Source organism: Chiloscyllium punctatum, chromosome 26 (assembly GCF_047496795.1).
Source record: "Chiloscyllium punctatum isolate Juve2018m chromosome 26, sChiPun1.3, whole genome shotgun sequence".
Classification (NCBI taxonomy): domain Eukaryota; kingdom Metazoa; phylum Chordata; class Chondrichthyes; order Orectolobiformes; family Hemiscylliidae; genus Chiloscyllium; species Chiloscyllium punctatum.
This window is the reverse complement of record NC_092764.1, coordinates 6,477,453-6,499,698: the sequence shown is the minus strand read 5'-3', so window position 1 is coordinate 6,499,698 and position 22,246 is coordinate 6,477,453. Positions and strand designations below refer to the sequence as shown.

The following is a 22,246-nucleotide window of genomic DNA, read 5'->3' as shown; positions in this document are numbered from 1 at the left end:
GTTCTCTCTTGCTAATTGTACAACTACATAATAAACAAGCTTCCACTGACAATCCAAGAGGCCAACAATAGCTTACAGTCATGGTTGCAGAAAGACTCACCTAGCTAATTTTTAAACTCTTTGTAAAAAATTAGGCCAACACACACGCCACTACAGGTCGCTTTTCGTCAATGTGAATTTGCTGTAAAACAATTGATGAAACCACTGTAACGCGACTGATAAACTGGGGACACTACTGAGTGTCACAGAGATGTACAGCACGGAAAGAGACCTTTAGGTCCAACCTGTCCTTGCTGACCAAATATCCCAACCCAATCTAGTCCTCCCTGCCAACACCCTCCCCATACCCCTTCAAATCCTTTCTATTCATATACCCATCCAGATGCTGTGTAAATGTTGCAATTGTAATAATCCCCACTTCCTCTGGTAGCCCATTCCACACATGCACCACCCTCTGCGTGAAAAAGGTGCCCCTTCGGTCTCTTTTATATCTTTCCCCCCTCAAACCCCAAATCTTTGCCCTTGAGTTCTGGACTTCCCCACTTCAGAGAAAAGACTATTTATCCTATTCGTGCCCCTCAAGGAGGTCTATAAACCTCTAGGAGGTCACCCCTCAGCCTCCAACACTCCAGGGAAAACAGCCTCAGCCTATTCAACCTCTCCCTATAACTCCTACTCCAACCCTGGCAACATCCTTGTAAATCTTCTGAACCCTTTCAAATTTCACAACAGCCTTCAGATAGGAAGGAGACTAGAATTGCACACAATGTTCCTGTACAGCCGCAACATGACCTCCCAACTTCTGTATTCATTCTACAGCACGAACCTTTAAAAAGTGTGCTGGGTGTAATGTGAATATTTTGAGTGCTGTTTCTAAAGCTTAAGTTTTATACGAAGTAGGGTTGCACAAGAATGCAACTATCATGTTATAGAAAAACAGACTGTGTAAGGATGGCACAGTGGCACAGTTGTTAGCACTGCTGTCTCTCAGCAACAAGGATGCGGGTTCGATTCCAGCCACTAATGACCGGCTGTGTGGAGTCTGCATTCTTCCAGTGTCTGTGGGTCTCCTCCCACAATCCAAATATGTTCAGGTTAGGTGAATTGGCCATACTAAATTGCCCAGAGTGTTCAGGGATGTGTGGGTCAGGGTATAGGAATGGGCCTGGGGAGGAAACTCTTCTGAGGGTCAATATGGACTTACTGGGCCTAATGGCCTGTTTCCACACTGTAGGGCTTCTATGATACTTTCAAAACTCAAAAAAATGATGAACATAAATTTCACCTTTCACCAATAATGGACATTAAAACAAAGATTCTAGAAATTAAAGATACCACCCAAACTCTACATTTTAGTTCTTACACGTGCTTGGTATAACCAATATCCATCCCTATTCATTCCAAAATGATGGTCTGGGGCTCTCCTTGAACCACTAGTAGCTGGTTTGATACAATTGAGTGCATTGATAATCTACATCAGAAGATAGTTAACAACTGACCATGCTGATATGGAATGAGAAATCTTTGTGGGGTCCATACTGATTAAGGATGGAGGCTTTATTTTCTAAAGGAAATCAGTGAACTGGATGGATTTTTTACAGTCAAAGCTGATCAATTTACTCATATTAGCATTTAAAAAAGTAAATTCGACTATTTGTTCAACTCAATTAAGATTCTTCAAATGGGAGAACTACTTCTGAACTGTTAGTTGAAGATTTAGATGACTTGTCTAGCAATCATGACTGCCAAATGTCATGAATTCATGTGCCAGCAAGACTTCAGGAGAATGAGGATAAAAACTTAGCAAGTTTCTTTATTTGGATATTTAAAGAATGTGGCGAAAATTAAAATCTAAGGCAGTATCAAGTTTCTTGTCATCAGTATAAATGGACTAATACCCAAAACAGTGCAGTGAAAAGACACCAAAGATGAAAGTGCAAAAACAAACATTGTTAAGGACACAGATGATGATCTCATAAAAACATGAGCTGCTGCACTGGCTCACTGAAATGAGAGACAGATGCCAGTAAATTTATATCTGTGGAATTTTTGCTCAAGTCAACTAAATGAGTTTTGAACCACGAAGGGATTTGAATTTATTATAGATTATCCGCTCAAGATTTCCGATTACTTGCACAGCAATCATTATTGTACTACCTTATTCAGAGCAGATCCGTGGGCAACAAATTATGTCCCACTAATTTCACCATGCTTTTTGATGAAGTAGTTGAGACGATGAATGAAGATTGTGCAGCTGATACTGTGTATATGAACTTTCAAAGCCACCTTTGGACAATGCAACACAACAGACCTGTTAATAAAGTGCACAGCATGGAATTATTGGGGGATGGGTAAAGAAGCGTAGCAGTGTGTATACAAACTGATAAAGATAGAAACCAGGAGGCAGTGGTGAATGGCTGTTTCTCAGACTGGATGAAGCACTGCCAGGTGTTCTCCATGGGCTATTGCACTACTAGGACAAATATTGTGTGATGTGTTATATTAATAACCTGACTTAGGTATATACTGAGCATCATTTCAAAGTTTGCAGAACACCCAAAGCTCAAATGTAAGATAATGAAGCAGACAGAACACACTTCAGGAGTACTTCAAAGCTGGGGAAACAGACTGACACATGGGAGATGAAATCTAGCACAATGTAAAGTCATAATTTTTCGCAAAGTAAATAAGGAATTACGATGTATAACAATGCAGAGGGAATACAGGAACAGGAATGGGGAGTTCAAAAGTGATTCTTAAAAACAAAGCAGATTCTATTTGCACTGCCTTTGATGAAATCACAAGTGTCAAATCCTCCAGTTGTCACAGAGAAATCAAAGGCCACAATACGTATTTCTTTATTAACAAGGTTTGATGGGCAAGGTAAGGCAGATAAGCTATTGAGCTTTGGCACAAGTTCCATGCATTGAGGGTCTGTCTTTGTAGAAGGAGCACTCTCAGCTAACAGAGCTGTTTATTATCTGGTTTGAAATGTTCATCTCTCCATGCTTTGCTCTGGAGAAACTAGTCTCAACATGTCGTCCACACAGGAGTCAGTTCCTGGAAGGCAGTGAGAATCTGGAAACTTCTCATACCACAAGAAGTGGCCGAAACATTTAGCCAAAGAGGAAACTTGTCAAGTACATGAAGGAGAAAGGAAGAGGCAATGCAGAGTATAAAATGAATTAGAGCAGGAAGATGTTTGTACAGAGTATACATGATGGATTTACATGGACATGTTGCGTCAAATAGCCATTGCATTTTTCAATATAAAGTATCATGGTGCCTCCATAATATTTCCAATGCTGAATAGAGTTCAAGTAACAAATCCATTGTAAAGATTGCAGAGAGGATAGTTTAACTCAATCTGCTCAAACAAGTTATTTACCAAGACAAAATAGTACCAAACATTTAGAACATAGCAATAGCACTGATTGCCCTACAAAATGAAAACTTTGATCAATCTCAAAAGGGATGTTACAGCCAGGAACTCTGGAAAAGCAAGAGTTAGGAGGCGGGAAAGCAAGATGGTGAGGTTAGTTTGGGGATGATCAATGTGAGTAATGGTGGGGCAAGGGGTCTGAGCTAGTCAGTCATCCAGGATTTAGGATAGGACTTTTCTTTCTAACGCTTGCTGAGTAACCATCCAGTAATCAAATCTCTGAGTCAGAGCACAGGGTTCCAAGGAGCAGAGAATTCATCAGAAGTTTAAATTTTATAGACATTTCCCAAAATCAGCATGTCAGAATTTTTGAAGGGTTGCACTGCACAACTTCCAGGCTGCATTCAGTTTCTTACTATCCAGGGACTGGAAAATCTGGACTAACATGTTGCTGATTCATCAAACCAATTTAGGTTAGTGAATAAAGGGTGTTGGGTGAACGAAATCTTGTGTAAGCAAGCAGATACACAGAACAGTTTTGGGAAATCTGAAGATTGAGGCAAGTTAGTCAATTGTGCATTAGAACAGTAAAGCTTCTAAGTATTGGCACGGATAAAACTTTTGACAGCAAGTAAGTTGAGGGGGATGAAACGGGGCTAAATTACCAAGTTGGAAATATTCTTAGTGACAGTGCAGAGATGTAGCCCGGAGCACATTTCAGGATCAAAAGGTTCTAAATAGTCAGGTTCAGTCTCATAGTTGGCAGGAAGAGGGATGAAATCGGTAGTTTGTAATAAAACAGCCACGATTTAAGTTATTTCCCATAACTGACAAGTGCATAGAGTGCAAGAGTTAGTGTGTGCAGGTTTCAGTGTTTCCAAACAGTAAAGATACTGAGATGGAAATAGCAAAATGAAGAACTATGTCATCATTTAAACACAGATTAGCTAAAGTGAAAGAAAGCATAAAGGGATTTGGAAGCATTAACTGGGATTAGGATTACTGCATATGGAGGACAACCACCAGTTTGAACAGACTTCCTCTTGTACGCTCTTCAAAGCAACATTCTAATGCAATAATCGATCCTTGCCAGAAGGTGTCACCTTTAGACCAAGAATTCAGAATAAAGCAATAGCATGGATTGGTCCATGTCTGCACATATGCCCAGTGACTAATCACAGGCCCAACTGCTGATTAATACTTGAAGAATCCAAGTCCATTTTGTAATCACATTTCTGTTGCAGTGGCATGTAGGTCACTATGAAGAGCCTGTCCCCCAGAGTTAAGAACAGAAGGCCTATTTGGAGGTTGGGAAATCAGCCAGCATTTTGATTCCTGAGCACTGGTTCAGGAGCAGCTACTGGAAAATGCTACTATTTAAAGGAGGGAGGTGACAAGTTGTATTTCAAAAGCCAGCTGGAGTTAATCTTTACACACTTACATTATCAGTTATTTATTGTGCACACTACAAATATATTCCTTCTAACAGTTTGTATTAATAGTGACACAATTGGATCACCACACAATATCCTCCATACAATTTAGTGTAATTAATATACAATTACCACCACCACACATTTGAATGCTCTGGTTCTCCTTGGCTGGTATATATGTGAAGAATTGATAAATGCAGTAGGATTGCAGTACATGAGAAAATAAACAACGATGGACAAATGAAGTTTAAGAATGTTAAAAATCTTAGGTTAAGCCAAATGGGCAATAAAAATGGTTAACGTAGGGAGCAGATGCCACTGGAGTAAAAGAGATACATCAGCTTTCCTTTTTCAGTGTAGGCAGTCAGATAAAGAAACAGTATCAGAATCAGCCTCCCTCAGGCACCATGCAATGAAACTGCTCAACATCCTGGGGGTACTATTAACAAAAAACTAAACTAGACTCACCACGTAAACAGTGGCGATTCAAACAGATCAAAGCACAGGAATATTGTGGTGAGTAGCTCACCACCTCACTCCCCCAAAGCCTGTCCTCCATCTACAAGGCACAAGACATGAGTGCAATGGAATACTCTCTCCCCACTTGCCTGGATGGGTGCAGCTCCAACAGCATACAAGCAGCTTGACACCCTCCAGGACAAAGCAGCCCATTTGATTGGCAACACATCCACTCCATCCACTAATGATGCTCAATCGTATCAGTGTTCAACATCTACAAGATGCACTGCAGAAATCCTTAGACAAGGATCCTTAAACAACACCTTCCAAACCCACAGCCACTTACAGCTAGAATGATGAGGGCAGCAGATACATGGGAGTACCACCACGCCACTCACTTGGAAATATTATCGCTGTTCCTTCATTGTCACCGAGTCAAAATCCTGGATTCCCTTCCTCAGGAAACTGGACTTGGTTTGCAATGATTCAAGGAAACAGATCACCACCACCTTTGGAACAAGCAATAAATGCTCACAGTGTCACTCATATCCCATGAGTGAATAAAGGACAGCTGATATAATATGAACATAAAATGTTTAAACCTGCATACACACATTAACAGTAAAACAACAACCGGAAAGGTATCTCCAATCTATCTAAACTTATTGTATACATAATTCTGCATTCAACAAATTGATAAATATATGCTTTTGTACTTTGTGAAGCCAATAAAAAGTAACGAAATACTAAAGTTGAACTGGCAAAAAAAATTGACTTCAAGAAATATGCCTGCTTGGTTGAAATGGCATGTAGACTGTGACTCAGCTATCAACCCACGCCAGAAGTTTTAAATATAGCAGAGCTTTAGGAGATTCAGCAATGAGCTAAATGTTTGTAATTGAATCAAGCTGTTCTCGTATCACAGCTAGCAACAGCAATGCTGGATGGAATATCTTGAAACATCAGCAGATTCTAACCGAATTACTTATTCAAACTTATTGCCAGTCACTACCTGCTCTGGCTCTCACTGTAGTTTCAATAATGGGAAGAATAAGACCAGGCGTGACATGGAGGTATTATCAGCTATGCTTTGGGACTGGGGTCATGCACCGGTACACGCAAAGTTAGCTGACCTCATTTGAAGCAGTCATGCAATTATGATGTTCCAGGTTAGGAACAGCCAAGAACTGGAATCAATCGAGGTTTTGTCTCCAAATCACCCTGAAACAGGTCTTTTACACAGCAAACTGCACCACCACAGCAAGCCTGTGCTTCTCCAATCCCAAAACACCCACTCCAGATTGGTAGCAAGTGAGAAGGGTAGAAGGGTCATTACTGTCGACGAGGTTTCTGATGGGAGACTGGTTAGCAAGGTTAGATCTCGTGGAATACAGGGAGAACTAGCCATTTGGATGCAGAACTGGCTCAAGGTTCGAAGACAGAGGGTTGTAGTGGATAGTTGCTTTTCAGACTGCAGGCCTGTGACCAGTGGAGTGCCACAAGGCTCAGTGCTGGGTCCACTATTTCATCATTTATATAAATGATTTGGATGTGAACATATGAGGTACAGTTAGTAAGTTTGAAGATGACACCAAAATTGGAGGTGTAGTGGACAATGAAGAATATTATCTCAGATTACAACAGGATCTTGATCAGATGGGCCGATGGGCTGAGGAGTGGCAAATGGAGTTTAATTTAGATAAATGGGAGGTGCTGTATTTTGGAAAGACAAATCTTAGCAAGACTTATACACTTAATGGGGAGTGTTGCTGAACAGACTTTGGAGTGCAAGTCAATTGTTCCTTGAAAATGGAGTCGCAGGTAGATAAGAGAGTGAAGGTGGCATTTGGTTTGCTTTCCTTTATTGGTCACAGCACTGAGTATAGGAACTGGGAGGTCACGTTGTGGCTGTCCAGGACTGGGTCAGCCACTTTTGGAATAGCATGTACAACGCTGGTCTCCCTCCTATAGGAAGGATGTTGTGAAAATTCAAATGGTTCAGAAAAGATTTACAAGGATGTTGCCAGGGTTGGAGGACTTGAACTATAGGGAAGGCTGAATAGGCTGAGGCTGTTTTCCCTGGAGCATCAGAGGCTGAGGGATGGCCTTATAGAGGTTTACAAAATTATGAGGGGCATAAATAGGATAAATAGACAAGGTCTTTTTCCTGGGATGGAGTAGTCCAGAACTAGAGGGCATAGGTTTATGGTGAGAGGGGAAAAATTTAAAAAGCAACCTAAGGGGCAACTTTTTTTTTTTTTTTTTTACAGTGCATGGTACGTGTATGGAATGAGCTGCCAGGTTAAGTGGTGGAGGTTGATACAATTACAACATTTAAAAGGCATCCAGGTGGGTATATGAACAGGAAGGGTTTAGAAGGATATGGACCAAGTGCTGGTAAATGGGACTAGAATAGGTTAGGCTATCTGGTTGGCAGTGAATTGGACTGAAGGGTCTGTTTCCATGCTGTACATCTCTATGACTCTATTGCCATCTTTTGAGAAGTTCGCAAGAATGGCAGGCAGAGACACACCACGAACCAGTATTCTGTTACATTTTAAATGTGGATGTTGCTGGTTGGACCAGCATGGATTGCTCCTCCCTTAGTGCCCTGAAAAGTGGTAGCGCTGAGCTGCTTTCTTGAACCACTAATCCTTGGGATTACATCTTACCTATACACAACAACCAACACATGTTAAAAAAATCTTTCATGAGGATATGGCTTAACACTGCCATCCCCGATGACTGAAGGTAGTAATAGCAGGCCTTCTTGAACTACTGCAGTCCTCATGGTCAAAGTACCCTATAATGCTGTTAGGTCAGAATTTCTTGGATTACAGAATAACAACAGTGAACATCAGTACAGAGAATTGCAATAACATGCAACTTGAGAGAGAACTTGAGCAGTGATAGCATTCCAGGTCTGTGTACCAATTTGAAAGGATTCTTGCTTATCTCCTGACTGCAAGTCATCTAGGAGATAACTATTTGTATTCACCATCCTCTTGAAGACAGGATGGGGCTGCGCTTCATGGGTAATGGCAGTCAGCCAGAATCTCAAGTTGATGAATTTGAGACAGCCTAATCTGGACAGGGACGGACGGTAAATCAAGACCCGGCACAATCCTCCTGTTCGTCAACAAACACACACAATATTTCTTAAAGGCACTGAGCCCAATTGTACTCTGTCTACTGCTAGCTCAAAGTGTCAATAAAGAATAAACGAAGGATTTACTTGTCTAAAATATCACTTGTACAAAATCAACAAGTACTCTTGCATAAAAAAACTATTGTATTTGAGAGGAGTTTTCCTCGAGCACTGGAACAGTACTCCAGCTGCTAAAAAAACCTTAAACAAGCTCCAGTGTAACTCAGTTTTTAAACAACAGGACATTGAGATTTTTTTTGCTATGTTGAGCCTCGTGGGATAACAATCCTACCTTTGTGCAGACGACCAGTACCGGAATGCCCAGATTGTGCGTCAGTACATTCTCGCCCAGCGGCAAAACCACCTCCTCATCTTCCTGACCAGACACCGGGGCTCTCCTCTGCGGGGACCCATGAGATCCTTCCTCAGGCTCCACATACTCCTGGAATTCCTTCACCACTAGAGACAAGATGACATGAGACAAAATTCAGAGCAAAAAAAAAGTTATTTGGACCATTTCAGATCAGGTGCCAGCTTTCTCTACACCACTCAATCCAGAAGGTCCTTTCCCTCTTCTCTCTCCCCTTCACGATTCAAAAAAGATGCACGTCAACAATCATACAAGCTGTTCCTTTGTTTCAAAAAGGAAGGCAACTACATCACAATGTCGCTCACTATGCCAGTGTGCTATTCCATATTTTCACTGTCCTGTAGGGAAAAGGCTATGCTTTCTAATCTTTAGTTAAGGTTATGAATTTTCTAATATTGCCTGAGGTTAAGTACTCGCTATTTGAGCGACTTAAAGAATTCCCAACCTTCAGCAAGTTTACTGGTTGAAATGTGAAATTTGGTTGTAAGAAGCTAGTCACAGACCATTGAAATTCATTTTTTTTCCTAAAAGGAATTCTTGATTTTTTCAGTTTTCAGAGATATCATGTTTTGGATACACCCAGAGCACAAGACACTCAATCGTGATTAATTTACTTGACCACAGATATGATTTGTGATCCAATAAATATTCCAGTCATTTTTTGAATCTTAGACCATTTATCTTCTCTCCGGGGAGTTGGTTAAATACAAAAATGCTCAGGTTATCTGCATAAAAAACTCATTCTATCACTGCCTTCATATAACTCAGTTTGACTCAACATGATTGCACCTTTGCCTCCAAGTTAGAAGTTTCGGGCTATTTGCTCCACCCAAGATTTAAGCAAATAATTTAGACTGACATAAAGCAACAGAATAATTGTCATGAATCAACATATGTATTCATTGGAGAGCTGTTCTTGAATTCTTCTCTTGACTTAGGAGCTCTTTTTGATTCTCACTAACTCATTTAGATGATGCAGTCACATAGTAGGAGTACTTCTATATTTGAGTTGACATTTGGGACACTGGGACTCGCACACAACACCAGAATTAGAATAACTCATCAATATGCTCAATCATTAAGCCTCCATCAACACTAAGCCACAACACAAGGTAGACATTAATTGCAGACACTATAGCACATACATTGGCAAAAGACCAAAGGCATACACCAGTGAAAGTTTTCAAAATAATTGACTCTTCTACACACAAAGTCAATACTATTAAGACCTTCCAGATTGCTGACATCACAATTCATAAGTTTCCAGTGCATACACAAAACTGGAAAAAAATTTTAATAAGGAATTCAACAAAGAATTGTTCTCACTGCATCATCAACCTCACAAGTTTAACAACTGACAGTATTCATCATCATCACATCCATGGCACTTTGCTCCATATAGTAGTTCTTGACTATTTGCAGCCTTAAGCTACAGAATTAAAGCAATTTAGTTAGCTGAGCATTTCTTGGTTGACAGACTTAAAATTGCTCTTTTCCTTAGAACCTCTTCCTTGCTCTTACCTCACCGAACCCCATCTTTGCAGCTTCCTCTGTCCTTTGTCATCTCCTGCTTCCTTCATCCCCTATTTCCACTGGAGGCTCCCTTTTCTCTCACTCTCTCACCTGGGTCAGGTGTGGTCAATGGTAAAGTGTAAACTGTTAAGCTCAGGCCTTGTGGCACAGTTGCACCAGGAGACACAGGTTCAAGTCTCACTTGGTCTAGAGATGCATCAAAATATCTCTGACCAGCTTGATTAAAAAAGGCACAAAAAGTAGGAAAGGTAGATTAAGTAATTTAATCTAATGTAAATAATCTAAAGTGTGGAAACAGGTCCTTCGGCCCAACAAGTCCACACCAACCCTCCGAAGAGCAACACACCCAGACCCATTCCCCTACATTTACCCTTTCACCTAACACTAGAGGCAATATAGCATGGCCAATTCACCTAACTTGCACATTTTTGGACTGAGGGGGGGAAACCGGAGCACCCGGAGGAAACCCACACAGACATGGGGAGAATGTGCAAACTCCACATAAGTTGCCTGAGGCGGGAATTGAACCCAGATCTCTAGCGCTGTGAGGCAGCAGTGCTAATCACTGTGCTGCCAAAGATACTTGGGGGCTTTTGCTGTGCAGTGGCCGTGCCCCGGATTCAGATTGCATTAGCTCCAGAGATGTACCTTAACATCTCTCAACAGGTTGATAAGACAAAATATAAACAAACATTCAAGCTCAGGGGTTCTTGTGGTGCAGTGGTAACATCCCCACTTCTAACGTGGGTAAACGGTCAAGCTTTAACAAAATCGCAAACGATATCTTAAGGACATGCGGATGAAAAGCTTGAGGTTTAATTTAAGGCTCTGGTAGCACCATGCTATTGTCCCTGAATCAGGAAGTCTTCCTGGTTCAAAACCCAGTTGTTCCAGAGAGGTATGCAACAACATTGCTGAACAAGTAGGTCAGAAAATATAAATCAACTGTCAAGCTACGATTTAATGGTAGTGGATAACAGGTGGTGAAAAGTACCACATTTGATTCGGTGATGGGAACAAAGTGTACAGTTGTGTGTACTGTTACAACACAATGGTGAACCCTTCTGCTAATTAAACCTAACACCCAGAAAAGCTCACCTCGCCTCATAATCTGTTAAGGTATGAGTGACAGAGCTCTCAAATTCCACTACTTAAAGAAAATAACATCAATTAATTCTTTAACTCTAAAAGTGAACATTAAACAACTATTCACAACTCTCAGTCACCCTTTCTCTTAACTGATTGCCTGCCTCCAAATCTATAACATACTGTTCCAATAAAATACTTACTAAAATTGCATCAACTTAATTTCAAAACCATACAGCAGCTGTCATCTTTGGTGTCTTTCTTCTTCCGGCTCAAGATCTCCCTGGGTTGTCTTCTTGCTTTTTACCGTGATGATGTTTCATATGAAAAGGTACCTTTGATTGGGAGTGTTTCAATGTCTTGGGTCTCTCTCTCTCTATGGCAGTTGCTCTGTCCAATTTTTATAATTCCTGCCTTTTTTTATACCCCCGACATTGGATTGTCTCATTGTTTTGACATTGTTTTTGCCAATACATTTCAACTTGATGGGGTTTTAGTATCCTGGGGCATGATTTAAACAGATTGGTTATATTTGAATTATTATTTGTCAAAACAACCAACTCAGTTATTTATTTCACAGCCAAATGTTACATATTTTCAATTTTCCAGTACACTATGAGACTGCTCTTGTAATCTCAGTGCAGAACAGCATTCAATTTCTCTTAAAGGTACAGTACATGCCTTCAACTTCATAACAGTATGAGCACATCTAGATACAAAATAATCAAACTGATAGTGATGATGGTATAGCAATGAGCACAGTCACTTCCCAAGCAGTTGATCTGGGTTCAGTTCACAGATATCTCAATTATGAACTCAAGGGTTCTTATGGAGTTGTGGTAGCTTCCCTACCTCTCAGCCAAGAGACTAGGTTCAAGTCTCACCTGGGCTGGAGATGCAAAGTAACATCTCTGATCAGGTTGATGAGAAAAAATATTTTCAAAACAGTCAAACTGTTCATGATGATAGCTAAATGTACCTATTGCTCCAATGAAAGATGACTGCAGTGATTGGAATGAGGTTAGTCAGGTGGATCTCAGAATAAGAGTTCCTGATTGGGGCTGTTAAGCTTGTCCATCAGGGAGTCCTTGCTGGCAAATATAGACAGGAGTGTCAGGGGCTCTGTTCACTCTAGGAGCTGTGTCTGAACTAGCAGGGCGAGTGTCAGGTACGATTTACATGTAAATAAACGATGACTTGGTGAAGGGATACCAACCTTCAATGATGACTTGAAATGTTGACCTGTCGCATACTGAACATTTTCTCTTTTGATTGCATCATTTTGTGGGTCTCGTGAATCAAATGCCCCAAACAGCAGGTAGGGGTGAGGCACACATCATTTATACACAAACCTGAACCAAACACCACCACAAAGGCAAAGGCAGATGAATAAGATCATTTTTTGGAACCACAGATTCCCTATAGTGCAGCAAGAGGCCATTCAGCCTATCAAGTCTGCACCAAGCCCCCAAAGAGCAGCCCACCCAGACTTACAGCCCAAACCTGCATGGCACTTTCTAAACCATGGCTAACTCACCTAGCCTGAACATTCCAAGAGCATCTGGAGGAAAACCACAGGAAGAACATGCAAACACCAGAGAGTCACTCCAGGCTAGAATCAAACTTGGGTCCTCGGTGCTGTGAAGCAGCATTACTAATCACTATCACCATGCTGCCCCAAAACCAAAACCAAAACCACAAGTGAAAGATAGGGCATCTAAAACTTAACACCAAAGCATTTTCAATTTGGGGCTGACTTGGTTCAAGCAAGATCAGTCCTTATGCAAGTGTTGCTGGTTCTTATCAAGCAGAGACGAGGTCCTGTGCACCAGCATTACCCTCTCACAACCTAGACTATATAAACCACTGAAAAACACAAACTGCTCCCATCATAACATAGCTGAGTATGGCTATGCAGAAGGTTTTTATTTTACAAAACGACGAATTATACAAACTATTTAACAGTGGCAGTTAATTACTACTTAAATTGTTCACACAGTCCAACTATCAGCAAATGTCCAGTAATCCAACACTTCCTTCCTAACTTGCATTGAAGAGTCAAAGTACCTGGTAACAGAAGCTGAATAACTCATTATCTTGCAGTATGGCACCTCAGTTGTAATGTTGCTGCAAGTTCCGCCAATTTGTGTTCAGATGTGTAAATGTTAGGATCTGAACCTATCCTTCACTTTTGACTCTCTAGAAGTTGACTTAATGGGTGTTACATTACACTGTGCAGTGGCCAATCTGGGGACATCCTGATGCCAGCACAGAGCAATGGACAGAAAAAGAGATATATAGATATATATACATGTTTTGAAAATTAAAATAAAAGGCAATAAAATCAAGCTTGAAACCACATTCAGGGTAATTGAAATATGTAATGGCCCGTGGGCGGCACGGTGGTTAGCACTACTGCCTCACAGCACCAGAGATCCAGGTTCAATTCCCACCTCAGGCGACCGACTGTGTGGAGTTTGCACATTTTCCTCGTGTCTACGTGGGTTTCCTCCAGGTGCTCCGGTTTCCTCCCACAGTCCAAATATGTGCAGATTAGATGAATTGGCCATGCTAAATTGCCCATTGTGTTAGGTGAAAGGGTAAATGTAGGGGAATGGGTCTGGGTGGGTTGCGCTTTGGCAGGTCACACTTCGGCGGGTCAGTGTGGACTTGTTGGGCCAAAGGGCCTTTGTGGTGGTGTTTGGTTCAGGTTTGTGTATAAATGATGTGTGCCTCATTCCTACCTGCTGTCTGGGGCATTTGATTCACGGGACCCACAAAACAACGCAATCAAAATAGAAAATGTTCAGTATGCAACAGGTCACCATTTCAAGTCATCATTGAAGGCTGGTATCCCTTCACCAAGTCATCGTTTATTTACATGTGAATCGTGCCTGACACTCCCCCTGCTAGCTCCACACTAAGTAATCTAATCTAAAAGTAATCTAATCTAATCAAAAACTCAGGACTACAGAACCTAATGACACACAGACTGGTGAGTACATAGCCAGTTTTGAGAAGTGTACACATTGTTAATTAGCCAGTGTGATTACTGGTTAACATCCTGAGGGCTACCAGCATTTTCTGCTTTTGATTTAAGATGCATTTTGCATCAAGTTATATGAAAATAATCCAAGTAAAAAGCAACCCTCAGACTTTGCTAAACAATTTTATGGGTACATTCTGCAACATTCATACTTCAACCTTCCAAGTGATTCAATTTCAGCATCACCCCCGTTCAGAGTGAAATTGAGAAATTCATCCAAGTGTTGTAAAAACAACAGATAGAAACCCTGACAAAATAGAGATGTACAGTGCAAAAGGCTACTCAACTTTATTTTCTAGGAAAAGGACTGTATGCAAGGACATCTCAGAAATACGGCAATTGCAATGGAATTCAAATGAAACAAGTCTGATCACACTAACTACAAAGGAGACTCAGCTGTCTTCAGCGAACATCCTCATTTCTGGCCTTTTGATTGAAGTGACTTCATTGACTGTGCTATTGACCAATTACATAACACTGAGGTACTCATGCAGCATTGCCCTGGGACAAAGGACACGGGCCTCAAAATAATACATCATCTTCCTTGATACTAGGTGCGAGTCCAACCAGAAGACATTTCCCCAAAGTCTTGACCTAAATTTTGCTCAGCTTACTTGATGCCACACTCAAGTCAAACGTTGTCTTGATATCAAGGGTAGTCACTCAGATTTCAGGAATTCAGCTCTTTTATCTTCATTTGGATCATAGCCTGAAGCTGTGACCCTAGCAGAACCCAAATAAAGCACCGATGAGCAAGTTACAAACTAAATGCTACTAATCAGTCATGCTGACAACCCTTTCCATCATTGCACTGCTGAATTAGATTAGATTGATAACTGACATGGTCACATTTTGCACACTATGAACTGGACATACCTGGGCATTTTTCTACATCAGTTTGACTGATGTTACTGTTCTAAGTGAACTAGGACAGCTGGGCTAGCAGCTATTTCTGAAGTTCTGAAATTGTCGTGTATATCCAAATCCAGGCCATGAGTAAGGTTTACACTGTGACTATCCTAATCAATGATTTAAGTACAGCATCCCCACAACCTTGTATTATCACAGTTGTTATTGTCGTAACTCTCACTCCTCATTTGCTTAAATTTTCATTTCCTTTTATTTGTTTAGGTGAACTTCATTCATCTCATTGTTCACAGGATTCTGTGAGGCTGCTTTATTTATCTAGATGACAATTACTGCAAACCAAATTAATTCCTTTATGAAGTACTCCCACAGCCTAGCATTAGCACTATGAAAACACCAGCACTTTTCAAATATTCTTCAAATTAAAAGCGTATAATTGAATTACTCTCAGTTGCCAATGGCCAGAAGTTTTGGTCTGTTTCATTCTATGAAATGGAAGATACGGACGCAACAATCTTGTATCAACACATCAAGTCACTTCCTTTCGGCCTCCTCTATAATTAGATCTGTTACTTCCCATTTGACAGACTCTGTATTGTGTGTTAGTTTGGCTTCTGTCCAAGTCCAAACTATCATATAGATAACAAGGGGTTGCTGTCAAAGAACAAAAAAATATGAAGGGTGTGCAATCTGTAATAGGGCTGACAGTACAAACTTAGAATTGCTGAAGGGTCAGGGCTCTTATGGCACTTTGGTATGTCCCTACCTCTGGGCCAGAAGGTCTAGATTTAAATTCCCTCTGTGCTGAAAGTGTGTCACAACACGTTTGAATGTTGATTGAGAACAATAAATGCAAAAGCCTTATTTCAGTCACAACCTGTGTTAACTTGGCTGAGTTGGTACCCTGCCTGTGTCACAGAGGGGCATAGGTTTAAATCCCGCCAGGACCTGAGTAGATTATCTAGGGTGGCAGCTGATGATGCTACTGTACAAGTCAGATCCCAGAATGAAATTTGACTTGACATATTGTGTGTTTCTTAATTTACATAGCAATTCCACTAAAACATAAGCATGCCAAGCTGCAGATTGACTTTTAACAATAGAAGAGAAGCTTATCATACAAAATAAAGAACAAAACAAACCAAATTATCCTCAACCATTTAAAAACTTTCAACCATTTGGTAAAACAAAATCCCATTTACTCCTTAACACAATCACATAATTTGACTGCTTCTTTTCAGTTCAGGTTCAATGAGTTGCAAGGCATTTTTTCTTTAACTGCCACAGCTAAGGTCTTGGACTTTGTCAATTTTGCAAATTTCTAACCAAACACCACCTTAGCCTGGAAGCTGAAATGCTCATTGGAGATAACTTCCCTTAATGGTGCTGAACAAATTTCTTTTTCTAGAAAGAATTTTTCCTTGCACCCATTTTGGTTTCAAGAGAGAGATGGACATACATTTAATTGTGTCATATTTAGAGGCTACAGAAATAAGCCAGAGAATGGGACTAGCTTTTGGGAGCTGGTACAGAATGGCCTCCTGTATTGTAAAATTCTATGACTCTATAACTTCATCAGGTCACTTTCAAACTGAAGTCAAAAGTTTTTAAACCAATTTAAAACACTTTGTCCTAACTTCCGCTAAGTGAAGTGCCTTCTTACCTACTCTCCTTTCATAAACCCCATAATATGAACAAGCTTCCATTAACACACGAGGAAGCCTTTCATCATTTTGCCCTCTAAAGCATGCTGGTTTACAATCATGGTACCAAAAGACCACTCGCTAATTAATAACCCCTTTACATAAAAAGACCACCACTAATGATGCCATTAGTTTAAAATCCAAACTCTAAAAGTGACATCGATATATTTAAATCATGCATTTTCAATCACAGATATAGGACTGATGAAACCTGACATTGTTACAAATATTATCCAACACAAACAGGTTGATCCAATGTCCTCTCTTGCATGCTCACTTGAATGCGGAAAATATTATAGTTTGGTATCATGCTCTGACAAAAGACTTTCCTGAAACAGATTGGCCAAATCTTTCCATCTCTTTTCTATCTGTGGGACACCATGACAGTCATGAGATGTAATTTTAGATGCTTGCACTACCTTCTGATAATGCAGAAAGTTATTTACTCATATCAGAGTTTTGCATCTAAAAACCTCTGTGGACAGCTAATACAGATTAAGTAGAAACTGGCAGTAACAGCTTCCCATTAAATTTCTTATACTTAATTGGCACTGCTGTACTACTGAAAATGTGTTGCTGGAAAAGCGCAGCAGGTCAGGCAGCATCCAAGGAGCAGGAGAATCGACATTTCAGGCATGAGCTACTACTGCAGGGTTTAAACAGTTCCATGTTCTACAAGAAAAGCCCTCTATAACAGCTCTATTAAGAAGGAAACCATCTTTTCTTCAGTGTCAATGTTGCTTTGCAACTAACAATCTCACATATTTAATCAATGCTTAACAAGCTTAGTCAAGATCAGCACAAGTTCAGAAACTGCCTTCTTGGTCTTTTGTGCTGGGTGCTAACTCTGAAGCAGTTAAACCAGGTGTGGCCACTTTCTTAAATGAGACACTATGAATTTCCACCTGAGCCTCGAAAATAGTTCAGTGGATAGAGAGTCATTGCAAAATTTCATAAATTACTCTTCAGGATAATACTCATGCCAAAGACTCTAGGTCCTATTACAACAGCAACCTTCTCTGAGTAGCATTTGTCCAGTGCTGATCATCTTTCAAGTAAAGTAGTTCAAGACCTGTGAGAAATTTGCACCTATGTTTCTTGTCCTATTGTTACACTTAGTTTAGGATAAGTTGAGAATTAAGGATTTTCAAAGCACATTTTCCTGAATAATTTTAATTTGCTTATCACTCCTGCTAAATGGAGGGGTACTGGCTTTAATTTCTGTCAGGACACTTTGAGAACAGCTTATAAATATTGAACATTTATACTGTATTCCTGTTATTTGAGTTGGACAGCACTTGAAAGGTCCAGGTGTCTGTGACAACAGCAAAACAAACTGAGCCACAGACAAAAGTCCCATCAACTTCTGATGTATCTGCTCCATTCTATAACTTGGAAACTGGTTTGGAACTACTCAGATGCCAGTCATTGCTTAATGATACCCTGTATTTAATAGGCCGTTTAATTCTTAAAATACTGCAAACAGCCAATGACAGCTACAATAATTTACACTATTTTTAGTTTCAGAAAGAGCAAACATTGAAAGCAATATCACTGTGTAGTGTAATTACACCAGATCCCATCAGTAATCTGCACAAAACATGCAGGAAACAACATAATGTGCTTCAGAGACAGTACCTGGAGACCAAAGTAATGCATCAGTGAGGATGCAATGGCAAGTTTTTAACAAGTGTAGGTATTTACGTATATTGTATTGCATATTTAGAACAGTCATGGAACTGTCATGAAGGTTTACAATGCTGGCACTGTGATAATGGTCTAGTTGGGAAACAGTTTCAGATCAAGTGCTAACATATTTGATCCTTTGTCTGTTCTGGTTACACTGACCACTCAAGTAAACAAAATAGAACGAGAATCTTTGTACTTTAGCCTTCTAGGGAATGGGAGGAAATAAGCAAGTGTTTGTGTTCCTGCTCACTGTCCAGCAGTTTCCAGATCGTGGCCAAGGACAAGAAAGAGGAAAGTATATAAGGGACAAAGGGAATCACTGGGAGAGTTGATAGAATGCAATGCTGTCTCCTTTATCAGGTGAACATAAAAACATCTGAAGTAAATGCAGGAAAATCAGCCCATCTGAATTCAGGAGGACATGTAAAAGTAGAAAGTGGTTACATTAGATCCCACCTCCAAGAGTCAGTATCTTCAGAAAGGACAAAAAATTCAAAGACTATCTCGCGCCACTATGTGCAACTGGTGAGCGTGAACATGTTGCACTACCCGTCATGTCTCATTCTGACAAAGAAAAAATGTAAATCCGCTTCTAGCTTTCATTCAGATGGTAATCTATCCACACAGAGGATTAGACATTCTGTAGCAATGACTGTGTATGATGTAATCTTTTTGGCAGCCAGTACACTGCATTCAAGAATACAAGCTTTGTTTGTGATGCATGAGCTCATCTTTGAGCTAAATGGGATGCATACCTACCTACCCCTGAAATAAAACAATCTTTCTGGGGAGGTGGGAACCTATGCTGACCCTGCTATGTAAACTCTTTCGTCAAAGTCTTGGGAAAATCAACACACTCTTACATGTGTTGCCAGTGTTTTCCTGAATTTACATAGTGGCTTGTCTGCTGGTAAAAAGTTTAAAATTTGCCAGCAAAGCAATTACTAAAAACAAAGGCAAGTGCTTACTCATCCACCCCAAAAGCCTTAGAGGAAAAGGCACCAAGGCATAGCCCACAAATTTACTCAGCACAGTCAAAGTAGAAAAAAAGTCCACAAGAGGTAATTTTACAATGATACAGGATTAGCCTGGGGCCAGTTTCTTTGGACAGTAGCCTCTAGGGTTAATTTCCTATCCTTTATATGAAGTGCTCCTGGAGCATTAACTGGAGTGCTACAATGGGCCTCAGTTTATGTAACTTGAGGCATTTGGGACAGGAGTAAACTGGAACTAAAGTCAGTGTCCTGGCATCTGGAATACAAGCCAATGATGCTTGGAGTTTGAACGAGTATTTGAATGCATTCAGCTGGCAAGTTTCTAAGGTCAAACAGAGCATTGCTTGACGACTTGGACTAGGCATTGGGAGTTCCGAGCACTCAATCAATTGTAATCCAGTATACCTTTATGCCTTCAGAGAAGGAGAAAGCAGAGAAAAGTAGCAGGATGTTGGGGCTTAAGGGTTATGGAACACACCCATTGCCTGGATGAGTGTAACTGGAGAAGTTCAATACCTTCCAGGAAAATGCAGCCAGCTTGATTTGAACCACATGCACAAAAATTCATTCTCTCCACCACCAATGCCAGGCACCATTCTAACATGGAAAAACATCACTGTTCCTTGTGTCACTGGGTCAAAATCCCAGAACTTCATAACAGCATCGTGGGTCTATCTATACCAATAAATTGCAGTCACTTAATGTGACTGCTCATTACTGTTTTCCCTTGAACAACCGAAATGGACAATAAATGCTGGTCTGGACAAAAGTCCACATCTCAAATGAATAGAAAATTGATGGACAGATGTAGAGAAATAATCTGGAATAAGGGAGCATTTAGTTCAAATTGAAGACAGGACAGTTAGGACACTTTAAAAAAACACAAAGGATAGTGAAAATCTGGAAACCTCCTCCACATAGACAAGAGACAATAGACAATAGATGCAGGAGTAGGCCATTCAGCCCTTCGAGCCTGCACCGCCATTCAATATGATCATGGCTGATCATTCCCAATCAGTATCCTGTTCCAGCCTTATCTCCATAACCCTTGACTCCACAATCTTTAAGAGCTCTATCCAATTCTTTCTTAAATGAATCCAGAGACTGGGCCTCCACTGCCCTCTGGGGCAGAGCATTCCACACAGCCACCACTCTCTGGGTGAAGTAGTTTCTCCTCATCTCTGTCCTAAATGGTCTACCCTGTATTTTTAAGTTGTGTCCTCTGGTTCGGCACTCCCCCATCAGCGGAAATATGTTTCCTCCTGCCAGAGTGTCCAATCCTTTCATAATCCTATACGTTTCCATCAGATCCCCTCTCAGTCTTCTAAACTCAAGGGTATACAAGCCCAGTCGCTTCAGTCTTTCCGTGTAATGCAATCCTGCCATTCCAGGAATTGACCTCGTGAACCTACGCTGCACTCCCTCAATAGCCAGAATGCCTTTCCTCAAATTTGGAGACCAGAACTGTACACAGTACTCCAGGTGTGGTCTCACCAGGGCCCTGTACAGCTGCAGAAGCACCTCTTTGCTTCTATACTCAATTCCTCTCGTTATGAAGGCCAGCATGCTATTAGCCTTCTTCACGACCTGCTGTACCTGCATGCTTCACATAATCTTCCATGTTGCTGACAAGATAAATATTGAACAGAATTTATCTGTTCAAAGCAAATTCTCCAGCTTTTTTCCAAAGTAGTGCCATGAAATCTTTTACATCCATCCTTATGGCCAGATGTTTAACGTTTCATCTGCGCAGTGTAGCACTCTGCAGCACACCCTCAATCACAAGCTTGAGTCTCCAGGGCAAATGAACAACCATGTAACAATATTCAATCACTGACACATAGCCAACATCTCAATTCAAAGTTTGCAGTGTCTTTTACAGATCCCACAGCAATATTCATTCAGTATTGAATTCTCTTCATCGTGTAGCTAAGGTTTTTTGCTCAAAACATAACCAAGTGAGACTCAGATTAATTGGTCATTTACCTCAACACTGTGGAAAAAACATTTAAGATCATACTTGATGTCTGAAACATCGATATTCAATCAATAAGGAGTTATAAATGTTGTATGAACGCTGGAAGTATTGACAAAGTATGAATCACTGTGTCTCAACTGTCTTGGGGTGAATAGATGGGAAGAGACAGCAAGAAAGGAAGAATGACTTGCATTTACAGTGTTTAGCATGACGTCAGAGCCTGAACTGCAACCCTTGTCGTGATCAACACAAGGTAAAATCGAGTAAGTGGGGTTGATTAATGGGCTGATACTATACACTGCACAGATACTATGGTACTATATCACTCTCCCATACCTTCAGAACATGGAAGGTGCATAACTTAGGACGATATTGTCTAATACAGTCATTTGCCACAGGGAACCGAAGTATGGATAATAACATTTTTCTATTTAAATCAGATTTGCAAATAGTAATAAGCACGGTCATTACTCAAATAACTCCTTCAGTGTTATTTTGTCAAATGGTAAGATGAAAACAGTCTGAAATGTTCTGGTGTTTTATTTCCTTGTTTACTA

At 40.5% G+C, this 22,246-nt stretch overlaps 1 protein-coding gene across 1 annotated transcript in view; it reads right to left on the bottom strand.

Moving 5' to 3' along the window:
- Window positions 1–22,246, bottom strand: part of dync1li2 (dynein, cytoplasmic 1, light intermediate chain 2) — an 83,435-nt gene that overhangs the window by 42,245 nt on the left and 18,944 nt on the right. The window contains exon 5 of the mRNA XM_072595820.1: window positions 8,715–8,881. Coding sequence (XP_072451921.1) covers window positions 8,715–8,881 — 167 coding nt within the window. The remainder of the gene's footprint in view (window positions 1–8,714; window positions 8,882–22,246) is intronic.